The sequence below is a fragment of the Ochotona curzoniae genome, unplaced genomic scaffold, assembly GCF_017591425.1.
Source record: "Ochotona curzoniae isolate NIBS_2020 unplaced genomic scaffold, NIBS_Ocur_1.0 contig_1, whole genome shotgun sequence".
Classification (NCBI taxonomy): domain Eukaryota; kingdom Metazoa; phylum Chordata; class Mammalia; order Lagomorpha; family Ochotonidae; genus Ochotona; species Ochotona curzoniae.
The window spans coordinates 42,205,707-42,217,969 of record NW_024464918.1 but is presented as its reverse complement, the minus strand read 5'-3'; the positions used below and the strand labels follow the sequence as shown (position 1 = coordinate 42,217,969).

The window sequence follows — 12,263 nt, the reverse complement described above, 5'->3', positions numbered from 1 at the left end:
TGTTGGTTTGTTTGCTCACTGTTCAGCCAGCACATGCTGCTTATCAACTGAGTGCCAGCTGAACACCAGGGAGTAAAGAGAGCAATGGTGGCCCAAGTGAACTTAGGGACTAATGGAGGCTTGACCCTAGCCTCATCCTGGATCCCAGGTCCCCTGCTGACTCTGTCCCTGTGTATATCTCAAAGTGGCCAGAAAATAGGGTAAGCAGATAGCTTGAACATGAGCTGTGGACCTAAAACCGGTTCTAGTCCATTGTTGCCATCTTTACCTGTAAGAGCTCAAGTCAGTTTCCCCTTCTGAAAAATAGGTGCAAGTCATGATAGTCTCACAGTGCTGTTGTGAGAACAGGAAAGGACACAGTGTCCTAGGGTGAACCTGTGTGAACTTCTAAGCGGGTGCTCCTTACAATGGGATGGTATTCTGAAGGGGGCAGAGGACATGGACAGCGGCAGGTAGCTGGTGCTAAGGAGCTGTACTCAGGGTGGAACAAGTGTCTCACGGGGGACTGAGTTCTGATTTTCTTTGGATCATGTGACCGTGTTTCCCACTCTAGACAGGGGGAATATTGGCAGCTCCTCTACATACAATCCAAGCAGATGACAACATTGGTTTGAAAATGTCAAGAGCCCTGAGAGAGGGAGCTCACAGGTGTGGAGGGGCACTTGAAGCACTGCTGCAATCCAGGTTCGGGGGACAAACAGGTCAAGCTGGGTCCTTGCCCCTGTATACCCATGCTCCAAGGTGAGCAGACATGTCATGGACAAGTAAACCTCAAGTTGTAAGGAAAACTATGAAGAGAATGACAGGGGAAGGGAAGGCCCCTCCAGTGAAGTGACTTTGAAGCCAAGGCTTGAGCTGTAAGAAGAAAGCAATGTGGAAACTTTTGCTGAAAGATTATTCCTAGCAGAGAGGACAGTGGACTCCAAAGCCATGGGTAGTACCACTGTGGCATTTTCAAGAGAAACAAAGAAACCAGCATGTCAGGGCAAACGGGAAAGGAGATGGGTAGATGGAGAGGAGTGAGAGATGACTTCGGAAGTGAGGTGTTTGGGCACAGTTTGGTGACATGACCAGCTTTCACGGGGAACCCAGAGAGAAGACCAGTTAGTCCTGAAGGCATGATCAGGGGATGCTGGAGCAGGACCATAAAGGGCAGGGGCAAGGGTCTTTATAATGAAGACCAAGTGCAGGAAATTCTAAAGAGAAGGACCATGAGCAGGAGGGCCCTGGGTGAGAACATGCTAGCCTGTGTGTGCGTGTGCGTGTGTGTGTGCATGCATGCTTCACGGTGCTGATACCCATCTGCTAAGCGGGCCTCTGTTCCCTCTGCAGCCTTGGGCCGGAGCACTAGCTTCACTGAGAAGGACCTGAAAGAGGCAAAAGCGTGGAGCCAGCAGATCGCGGCCCAGCTGACCACCCCACCCAGCTCCAACTCCCGTGGCGTGCAGCTCTTCAACCGGCGCCGACAGCGAGTAAACGAGTTCACCTTGGAAAGCCACGGCCAGCGGGGACGGAAGCCCAGCCAGGAGTCCCTCAGAGCACTCCCTGAGAGCCCCAAGGGCCATGTGCAGAGGGAGCTCAGCCTGAGCGTTACCTCACTGCCTGAACCAGCCCCTCCAAGCCAGCCTGGTCCCCAGAGCCCCAACCGAGGGGGTCCCTGCCGCAGCATGGAGGGTTACTCTGAGGAGGCCAGTCTGCTGCGGCACCTGGAGAAGGTGGCCAGTGAGGAGGAGGAGGTCCCGCTGGTGGTTTATCTGAAGGAGAATGCGGCCCTGCTGACGGCCAATGGGCTGCACCTGTCCCAGAGCCGGGAGACCCAGCAGTCCCCACCGACCCCTCCTCCAGCTGAGGACCACAGCCCAGCCACAGATGTCAACCAGAACCTCTCCTCAGCCAGTACCACTCTCACTGCCACACCAGCTTCCAACAGCGCCCACAACCCACCAGCCACAGACGTCAATCAGAACCCAGTGGCAACTTCCAGCCCGCAGAGCTTGCCACCAGCCAAAACCCCGCAGAACGCTTCCAAGGGGCCGTTCCCCTCCAATGGCTCTGTTCCGGATTCCCAGCTGCCCAGTGCCCCGGGCCCTGATGGGCAATCCCCAGCACAGGCAGGGGAGGAGGTGATGTTCAGCACATTGCTCATTGACAAGGTGTCAACCCCACTGACCACCACCAGCACCTTCTCCCGGGAAGTCACGCCCATCTCCAGCTCTGGGCCCCACGGCCCCGACTTCCTGTCTAGTTCCCTACTCATCGATGCACAGCCCAGCGCCTTCAGGCTGGCATCAGAACCAGACATGTGTGGACAGGCAGCTGCTACCACACCCACCAAGGCATACAGCGAGGTCCACCTCACGCTGGCCAAGCCCCCTTCGGTGGTCAACAGGACGGCCAGGCCTTTTGGGATGCAGGCATCCAGTGGCAGCGGCCAAGTAGAAAGGAGCCCCATGGTGGAGAGACGGCATCTTGGGGAGAAGGCCGTGGCTCCCCAGCTCCACAGCTCTCCCACTGTGGCAGACAGGAGCCCACGGCCACAGAGACATGTGATGTCCCCCAGCCCCATGGTAGAGAGGAGGCTGGTGGGGCAGCGAAGCCCAGTCATGGAGAGACGCCCCTTGGGACACTTCACCCCACCCCCCACCTATGCTGAGACCCTGTCAGCGGCTCCCCCAGCTTCCCGAGTTCGCTCTCCCCCATCCTACTCTGCCTTGTACCCCAGCTCTGACCCCAAGCCTTCTCATCGGAAAGGCCAGGCAGCTCCTGCCAGCAAGACAGGAATTTTGGACGAGTCAATGGCCCGCCGGGGCAGCCGCAAGTCCATGTTCACCTTTGTGGAGAAGCCCAAAACCACTCCGAACCCTGACCTGCTGGATCTGGTGCAGACAGCTGACGAGAAGCGCAGGCAGAGGGACCAGGGGGAGGCGGGCGTGGAGGAGGAGCCCTTTGCCCTGGGTGCCGAGGCCTCCAACTTCCAGCAGGAGCTGGCCCCTCGGGACAGGGCCAGTCCCGCAGCAGCAGTAGAGGAGACCGTGCCTGAGTGGGCCTCCTGCCTCAAGTCCCCCCGCATCCAGGCCAAGCCAAAGCCCAGACCCAACCAGAACCTGTCGGAGGCCTCGGGGAAGGGGGCTGAGCTGTATGCCCGCCGCCAGTCACGCATGGAGAAGTATGTCATCGAGTCTGCAGGCCCGACAGCCGCTGAGCTGGCTCGCTGCCCTTCCCCTACCATGTCCCTGCCTTCGTCCTGGAAATACTCCACTAGTGCTCCTGGGGGCTTGCGAGTGGCCTCTCGCAGCCCGGCACGGACCCCACCTGCCTCTCTCTACCATGGCTACCTGCCTGAGAACGGGGTCCTGCGTCCAGAGCCCACCAAGCAGCCACCGCAGCACCACATGCGCCCCTCCCTCTTCGCCCTCTCACCCATCAAAGAGCCTGCCAGGGCCTCGCCCAGAGCTGCCTCGCCCAGAGCTGCCTCCCCAGCCAAACCCAACTCCCTGGACTTGATGCCCAGTCTGCCCAAGGCATCCCTCCCGCCATCCCCTGCACTGCCAAGGCCTGCCCGCTCCTCTCCAGGCCTCTACACCTCACTGGGCCAGGATGGCCTGCAATCCACTGCTGTGAGCCCCACCTACGGCAGCGACGTCTCCCCCGTGTCGCCCTCCAGGGCCTGGTCTCCCAGAGCCAAGCAGGCACCCAGGCCCTCCTTCTCTACTCGCACTGCTGGGATCGAGGCTCAGGTGTGGAAGCCTTCCTTCTGCTTCAAGTAATGGCCCCCCACGGGGGATCCCACTGCCTTGAAGGGCCCCTCTATCCAGGCCAGATGGAGAGCCTGTGTAGCCAGCAGGAAAGGGAATGGACTGGGTGAGGAGGCCACAGAGCCCATGTGGCTTGGCGGCCCGATGCTGCCTCCAGCCAGTCGTGGAACCCTGGGTGTCTTGCCTCCCCTCTCTCCTAGCAGCTGCCCCGTCTATCCTGCTGAGGGGGTTGGACTCCAACCTAGTCAGGCTGGGAGAAGAGCCACAAAGACAGGACTCATGAGGACCAGGCTTCCTGTTGCCTTATGCAAGCTTCAAGGAGCCCAATCTGAAGCCAGCGTCTTGCTGGGGCACGGCCAGCAAAGGGGTGGTGGGTCCGGGTAGCCACAGCCTACCCGTGCCTGTAGACTTGGCCAGCCAGGGCTTTGCCTCCTCAGCCCTCTTGTGGGGCCCAGGCTCCTGACATCTTGCTTCCTGTTGCTGGACTCTCACCTCCACGGGCCTGTCTCTTCTGCCTCTGCCTTCTGGACGTCGTGGGTCTCCTCGCCGCTTCAGAGAGCTCTGCCTGCCCTTCACCCATCCTCTTCTCCATGTGCGGTGGACTCCACCCATCCCTGCTGTCTGAGACTTTTCTTCGCCTCTGGGAACTGCCCTATGCTCCCTCCCAGCCTTGGTCCCCCCCGCCCCGATCAATCTCAGTCCTAGCCTGGTTTTGGGTGGGAGGGCGTCCCAGGGGATCTCCGAGAAAGCAGGAGAGTCCTGCAGAAGGTTATGCAGGTATGTTTGAGTGGCCAGCAGAGTGGCCCCTGATTATCAGTCATTGGCCATTTTGGCTTCAGTCTCAGCCAAGAATTGCCCAACCATAAAACATCAGCTGGGTGCAATGGAATGGGGCCCAAGGAGACAAGCAAGGTGGGAATGGGTGGCTCAGGGGACAGCTCTGATCCTCATAATAGCCTCTCATTTGCTGTGTGACTTTGGTCAAGTCATTTCCCCTCTCTGGGCCTCAGTTTTCTCACATATACAGTGAAAGCCCTTCTTGCTGTGATAAGCTGTGAGGACTGAGAAGATGGGCTGGTGCTTTGAGAGATAGGCCTTGTAAGTGCTAAGGGAAGAGAGTGAAAGGAAGCAGGCTATTGCCAAGAGCAAGTAGTGTTAGATGTGAAGGTGTGCTGGAATGAGCTGCTGCAGGCAGCTGGGATGGGTCAGCCACAGCTACCTGGAGTGGGATAAGGGCTAGGAGTGAGCATAGCAGCTTGAAGGGGAGGGAGAGTCAGACTTGAGGCTGCAAGGAGAAGCCTAAGACAGGAGAGACCTGGATCCCAGCAGACTGATGGCAGGATTCCCATTCCTGAGTTACTCTGTGGGGTCAGGTAGTCAGAGGTCCCCAGAGGCTCTGGCATCTTTAAGGTGAGGCAGTTCCCCCCAAACCAGGCTTTGTGGGGACTTTTAGAATATAGACGCAAGAGGCAGGACTCGGAAGCTTTCCAAGGCTGGGGGCTGAGGACCACCCACTTTCTCACCCCCAGCCTTATTTTGGGCTCCCTGAGGGGTGCTGGGTGGTGGAGGCGGTGCCCTGCTGGGCTGAGCCTGCAATTTTCCTGAGCTCTGGGCTGGTCACCATGGGAACAGGGGTGCCTTCCCAGTGAGCTCATTGCACAGCAAGGGGGCATGCATGGGGGAGTTGCCAGGCCCCTTCTGGTACAGGGAGACACCACTGTCCTCTACTTCCCGAACCCCAGCTCCCTTAGACCCTGAGAGCCAGCCATGGAAGAGCCCACCCTCCACCCTGCACCCTACCCCAACTCTTCCCCCTGACTCTGTTTCCTCTCCTGTTCTTAATACACTCTGCCTCAAATCCGTCTCGCTGCTTCTTTTCTTCTGCACTGCTGCTGACAGCCAGGGCTCATCCTCCTTGGTCTGGCCTGCCAAGTACACATGTGTTGAGTGTGGGTGTGTTCTAGCATGCTGCCTGCAGCCCCAGTGTGACAGGATCTGCCCTGAGTAGGCACCTGGAGCCCAGCACCCTGTTGGAACTTTCTGCTGTGCTGGTGGGAGTAGGGGTGGATGGAGGTGGGGGTGGGGTGGGGACTACTCCTGAGGACCAGGTTTGTTTGCATTCTTTTCAAGTGGAATTGAAATGCCCTTAGCCAAGGCATTCACTCTTCAGGACCCTCCCTCTCTTTTATCTAAATGTGACCATTTCCCACATTCGTCACTGTCACCCCTGGCTCCTGGAAGTTGCCGTCCCCAGAGGATGGAAACAAACTGCCAGCGTGAGGGCGAATCCTGAAAACTGAGATCTAGCCCCAGCTCTGCACCTGACTCCTGTGTGACCTTGGATGACTAGGCCTCTGGGATTGTAGAAAGTGGTCTGGTATCTCTGACAGCCCATGACTGACCAGGCCCTACTCATGCTTATACCCCCATCCTATGCCCAGCCTTGGGGCTGGTGTTGGGTTGAGTGCGTGCTACTTTATTTCCAAGGCGTTTGTGTGTAGGGTACCCTGTGCTCTGGCAGAAAGCCAACAGTTCTGTACCGTGCACTTTTAGTCACACACAGCCATACTCAGCCAGGGAAGTGAGGATAAACTCAGGCCCTGGTCCCCCACCTCCCAGTGTTGAGCTGCTGCCTTCCCATGCCTGAGCCACTCTGATTTGCGGTCTGGTATGGAATCTGACTCGCTCCACTTGTTGGTCCCAATATTTCCCCTTGTGGACACACCACAGGTGAAAAACACCCCCTTAGAGAGCTCTAGACAGTCATGTCTCTCCAGTATACAGCTTGTGCTTTTTTTGGCCTCTGGATGTTTTTTGACCAGCCCAGGGCCATGAGCTCTTAGTCCCAGTTCCCTGTACAAGATGGCACTGTGCTGGGGAGTTAGCCTCCCATCCCTGCTATTTGGTCCCGGGACTCAGCCCTCCCTCCTAGCTTCTCTCCCTGCGCAATGGAGTCGGCTTCCTGAAGCTAGCCTGACAGACTGAAATCTTCCTGGGAAATGTCCTGCACACAATCTCTGTCTGTTGGGAAGGGACCAGGTTCCTGACTGGATGAGTGAGAGGATGATTGGCGTGGCAATGGCTGATCACTGACTGGAGTAAAGAACAGCTTTTGAGGCTGGTTCTAGATTTTGATTTAGGTAGGGGGCACTGGATGGCTCCACTGGCCCTGAACTCTGAAAAATGGACTGCAGGGGAACTGGGTCAGATTGGTAACCTGAGGAAACTGGGTATGCTGGCGTCTGGTGGGAAGGTGTAGGAACTGTGTGCTGGCCCTGGATCCCTAAACCTTCCACCCTCAAACCAAACATGGCTGCACTTTTAGCAGCAACAGTCTCTCTCTCTCACACACACACACACACACACAATTTCCTGACGAGATAGTCTACACTGGGCATCATTTACTGTAAACAGGGGTGATGCGCCAGTTCTCTCAGTCTGTCCTGAGGAGCTCATGAGAGAGAACAACTAAAAATGAAGCTCCCAAACTCCCAAGTCCTCAGAGGGGAGAGCCAGGCTCTGAAAATCTCAACCCTGCCCCCTCGGCTTGGCCAGCAGTCCAAGGAGGGCAGCATGTGCTGCCCAGGTCAAAGCCAACTTTCTTTTGTATTTTCGTCTGCCACTGAAAACTTCTTTCCTGCTCTGGCATTCAAGGAAAAAACGAGGAACCGAGCACAGCGTCAGAGCGGAGGTTAAAAGGGCTTTCCTCAAAAATCTGAGTAACAGCAGGAGTGTTTCTAAAATTCAGGTCACTTCATCCAGAGGGTCCCCAGGTGTAAGCTTTTGTGGAAAGCAATACATTTGGAGGCCTCGCCCGCTGCCCTGAGGTGGAGTGCTCTGGGTCCCCTGGCTTAGCACTCTCCACCCTGAGTAGTTTCATCTGTGACCCTCAAAAAGGGTTTCTCTGTGGTGACCGCCAGTAGGTGAGGCTCCCGGCCGCCCTGGCTGACTGACTCTTATCATTTTTTTTTTTTTACCTCAGATTTTTTTTTTTTTTTTTTACCTCAGCGTGATTACTATTAGCCCCTGGATAAATTACTGAGGAAACCACGACTCTCAGTAAAGAAGTCCGTCCCCGAAGCGCCCCGTCAGGTCTCTGACAAACGCGGGTACAGTCGCCACCCCAAGGGCCACCAGTGCTTCGCTGCCCGCCTCGGGCTCCCAGATAACAAACAAACCTGACCAGGCCCTTCCCAAAACACCCCGGGTCCCCAAAACGCCACTCTAACGCCTGCCTCCGCCCTCTCTGCTTTCTCCTCAGGACCGCCGGGAGAGCCTGCCCACCTCCCCGCCCTGGACGCCGGCCGCGTCCCGTCCCCCTAGCAGCCTGGATGGCTGGGTGAGCCCGGGGCCGTGGGAGCCCGGCCGCGGGAGCAACATGGGCAGCCCCCCGCCCTTGCCACCGCCGCCTCCCATGTCGCCCTCGTGGAGCGAGCGTTCCGTGTCCCCGCTGCGCTCCGAGCCTGAGGTGCGACCTCCCAGCCGCCAGCTGCAGGCCCTTTTAGCGAGAAACATCATCAACGCTGCCCGACGCAAGAGCGCCTCCCCGCGGCCGGCGGGCGCCGAGAGCCTGCGGCCCTTCTCCCCGCCCCGCGCGCCGCCGCCGCCGCCGCCGCGCATGCGCTCGCCGCAGCCCGCGCGCCCCGGCCCTCCGGCGGCGCCTGGGGCCGCGTTCGCCCCGATCCTGAGGAGTCCGCTGCCCGTCGGGGCTCGGTCCTGTGCCAGGCCCCGGAGCCCGCTGCCCGCGCCACCCAGGCCCTTCCCCTACCGCCGCTCGCCCACGGACTCCGACGTGTCCCTCGACTCCGAGGACTCCGGGGCCAAATCGCCCGGCATCCTTGGCTACAACATCTGCCCCCGCGGGTGGACGGGCAGCCTGCGGCTCAAGCGGGGCAGCCTCCCCACAGAAGCCTCCTGCACCACCTAAAGCCCCTGCCGCTCCGGCCCACGACCACCCCACGCGGCCCGAGCTGCAGAAGGAAGAGTGACCGGGCTTGGGGGACTCCTGTACTATGTCCCTGTCGGGTCTGGGACAGGGACCCCAACTTGGTTTCTAGCCTTTGTTCTGTTATCTTTTTGCCTCATGTTGGGCAAGAATCTTCCTTTTTTTGACCTTTGGCTGCCCCACCGGTTTAACATAGCCTTCAAGGCAACAAGCCAGCATGTGTCCTGGGGATAGGAGCCCCCCAGCTTGCAGCATGCCCCCACCCCCAGCTCCCCTGTGCTCCCCACGACCCACACAGACCCTGCCCTGCGCGTCCAGTTCCCTGGCACCGCCACTGCCTGGGCAGAAGCAACTGTTTTCCGTCTCTTCCCAGACAATCTCTATTTTTACCCGGTGACCTTTAGAGAAGTCTCCCAGGCCAGCTCAAGGTGCCCGGCTGTCCCTTCTGGGGAGGCAGGAAGAGTGTCCCAGCCTCCGCCTCTCGCCCTTCCCGACACAGCCCACCTCAGAGGTTCCAAGGCACAATCTCGCCCCCCCACCCCAGGACTGGGCCCCGAGCCTTCTGAGCCTACACATGATGGGTTCTGGATCCCAAGCAGAGCTGAGGGACACAGAGGGATCCTGAGGCTTTATCTGTGACTCACGGGTTGGGGATACCTTCTTGCTGAGACAGACCAAGGGTTTGTAGTCAGGGGAAGAAAGCAGGCAGCCCTCACTACAGCAAAGGTGGGGATGGACGACCCAGGGCCCCTCCAGGCCTGGAATGTAATTCTCGGTGAAAGGGAGTAGTAAATGCAGGGAGGTAGAGATCCTGTGGGCCTGAACACAGGGCAACAGGACAGGGGAGCATGAATGAGGGGTGAGGCTACACTATGCCCGCGTTTCTGACCGCCCTAGAAAGTGCCCCTTCCTCATTCTCATCCCTCAGTCTGTCCCACACTTGTTAGAGTGGGATCTGCCTCCTCCCCAGCTAATGCCCAACTCTCCATGACTTGGTGGTGGAGGTGGGGGTACTGGCTGCTGGCTCCAACCATTGCATACACTTCAGTGGCTTCTGATTCAGCCAGGTGCTGTGCCTGGCTGAATTGGCACAGAGGTGCCCTCTAGAGACTGGCATTGGCAGCCTCACTCCTTCAGGGCACAGGATTAACAGCATGTGTGAGTGGAAGGATGACAGGATGTAGCTACAGAAGGAGAGTGTGATGGGTGGGGGTGGCGGGATGGGGTAAGGGCAGGAGTTACCCCTCAGGGTGATATTAGGTCTGGAATCCCCGAGTGAGGGTGGAGAAAGCGAGCCAGGGTCAGGGTGGAAGAGAGTTGTGGTGGGAGCTTTAGAATAAAGATGTGGTGCCAAAGGGTGCCCAGGGCCTTAGGCCCTGCTGGCAGGAAGATGAAAGGCTGCCACATTTGCTGAAGCCTCTGTCCCCTGCCTGCTGCAGGGACCCCTCATAGCAGTGGAGACTGGAGCTAAGGACACGCTGCCAGGCCTGGGCGAATGAGGGGCCACCTCTACCTGCATTTCCCATAATAGCCAGAAGGAGGCAGCCTTGGCAAGCTGTGCCTTTGCCCCTCTTATTGTCAGTTGTCCCTCTAACCCACTAGAGCTTGCTAGTGTCCTGCGTCTTGCCTCCTGTAGCATTCTGCTCTGACGCTCAGTAAATGCTTCCTGCATTATTCTGCCTCCAGTGTCATTTTTGGCTGGGTTGGAAACCCTTTGTCATCTCCCCAGGCACGGATTCTAGGCCAATGGAAATCTTTGAGACACACTAGCTGGGAGATTGGGGCACAACTGTAGGGAAGGATGGAGAACAATGGAAAAAACTTGGGACCACAAAAAAGACCCCTGGATTGGCCTCAGTCTCCCCATCTGTGTAAAGGGAGAACTGGGCTAAGAAATCTTGAGAAGGTATTGCATAGGCTCTGACCACAGCACATTGTTACTGCAATGGGCAGTCAAGCTGGATCAGGGTCAGGCCGGGGCGTGCTTTCTCCTAGCAGGACGGGAGATCAAGGTGAGAGGTCACATCCAGGTGCAGGTAATCTAGCAGGTCAGGACTCAGCTCTCAGGCATCCTCTCCTCCTGCCAGGGCATCCTTTGCCCAGAGAAGGGCATTGTGGTCCCACTCTCAGGTGAGGCCAAACCCACTTTTGGCACCTCCCCCTCCCTTTCTTTCTAGAAGCTCAAGCCTTGCAGGGACTGGGCAGAGGAACTCAAGAGGCAGGGAATTGAGTATAGGTGACAGTATCACATAGAGTTCAGCAGTATGCCCTGGCACAGTGCACAGCCTGTGCCCCTGTGCTATACCCACCCTTCCCCGGCAGTGACCTATGTGCTCTGTCAGTGTCTATAGCTGGGATCTCTCTAGAGTTCAGTATTCACTAGCCTGGTGATGAGCTGCTGAGCTCAACACAGCAAGTACATCCAGAGGCAGGCTCAGTGTCTGCCCTGCAACCCACCGTTATTCACCCCCAATGGAAACAGAGTGGTCCTTGGCACACCACAGGAAGTCTCTCTCCACGACCTGGAGATTCTTCTTTTTTAAGATGTATTTTTATTGGAAAGGCAGGTTTAGAGAAAAGAAGAGACAGAAAGATCTTCTATCTGCTAACCCACCCCCAAGTGGCTGCAACAGCCAGAGCCGAGCTGATCCGAAGCCAGGGAATTCCAAGGCTTTGGGTTTTCCCCAACTGCTTTCCCAGACCACAAGCAGGTGGCTGGATGAGAAATGGAGCCGTTGGGATACAAACCAGGGCCAATATGGGATCTCGGCACATGCAAGGCAAGGATTTAGCCACTAGGCTACCACACCGGGCCCAAGACCTAGAGATTGTCTAGACACTCCTGTTTTCGCTTCTCATGGCCCCTGTGCTGCAGCCCAGCCACTCCTCTCACCTGGCTGCAGGGTCCCCCTGTTTGAAGTCAGCCGCCTGAACCCATTTCTCACATGATGTCCTTGAGAAATGCCAGTCTGACCACTCTAGCCCATCAGTGCATCGTAAGCACAGCTTCTTGTCAAAAACCAGGCCCTGACCCACCCATCCGACACCATCTCTCAGCACCTCCTCACAGCCCCTGCTCTAGCCCTGCTTGCCACCTACCTATCATTGACTGTGATGCCCTCTGCCCCTTCTCTGCCCATTGGGGCCCTGCTCATCCTTCAAGGCCCAGTTGGAATGCTCCTCCTCTGGGAAGCCTTCCCAATCCCCTTGGCTGAGCTGCTGACACGTTGTGGACACCCCTGGGCCCTCCGGAGTATTTCCCATGATGCCTCAGAGGCTTGTTTACTGGTCTGGATCTGACTGACCTGGTTGGGCTCCTTAAGGACAGAGAGCCCCGCCTCATTTATTTTCAGTTCACAGAGCTCTGAGAATGTGAGGAGGTGGGAAGAGGGAGGGAGCAGACACATAAAGAAGGCAGGCAGGATAAGTGCAACAAAGACACTGGGGGGAGGCGGGAACTCACCCATCCATCTGTCCACCCACCAAGTATCTATGAAGCTCCCATCAGACACCCACTGAGACATGAAGGCCACCACAGTTAACAAGCCCACATGAGCCGCAGC

General features: G+C 57.6%; 1 protein-coding gene across 2 annotated transcripts in view; it reads left to right on the top strand.

Annotated features, from left to right (window-relative positions):
* Positions 1-9,758, top strand: part of SYNPO (synaptopodin) — a 31,246-nt gene extending 21,488 nt beyond the window's left edge. Inside the window, exons 1-2 of one of the 2 annotated variants that reach the window (XM_040972560.1) lie at positions 1,590-3,737; positions 8,017-9,758. In XM_040972560.1, coding sequence (XP_040828494.1) covers positions 1,668-3,737; positions 8,017-8,682 — 2,736 coding nt within the window. In that variant the 5' untranslated portion in view covers positions 1,590-1,667 and the 3' untranslated portion in view covers positions 8,683-9,758. Of the gene's footprint in view, positions 1-1,332; positions 3,792-8,016 lie in introns of those variants that run through there. The other variant, XM_040972551.1, reaches the window with a different exon arrangement.
* The last annotated feature ends 2,505 nt before the right edge of the window (positions 9,759-12,263 follow it).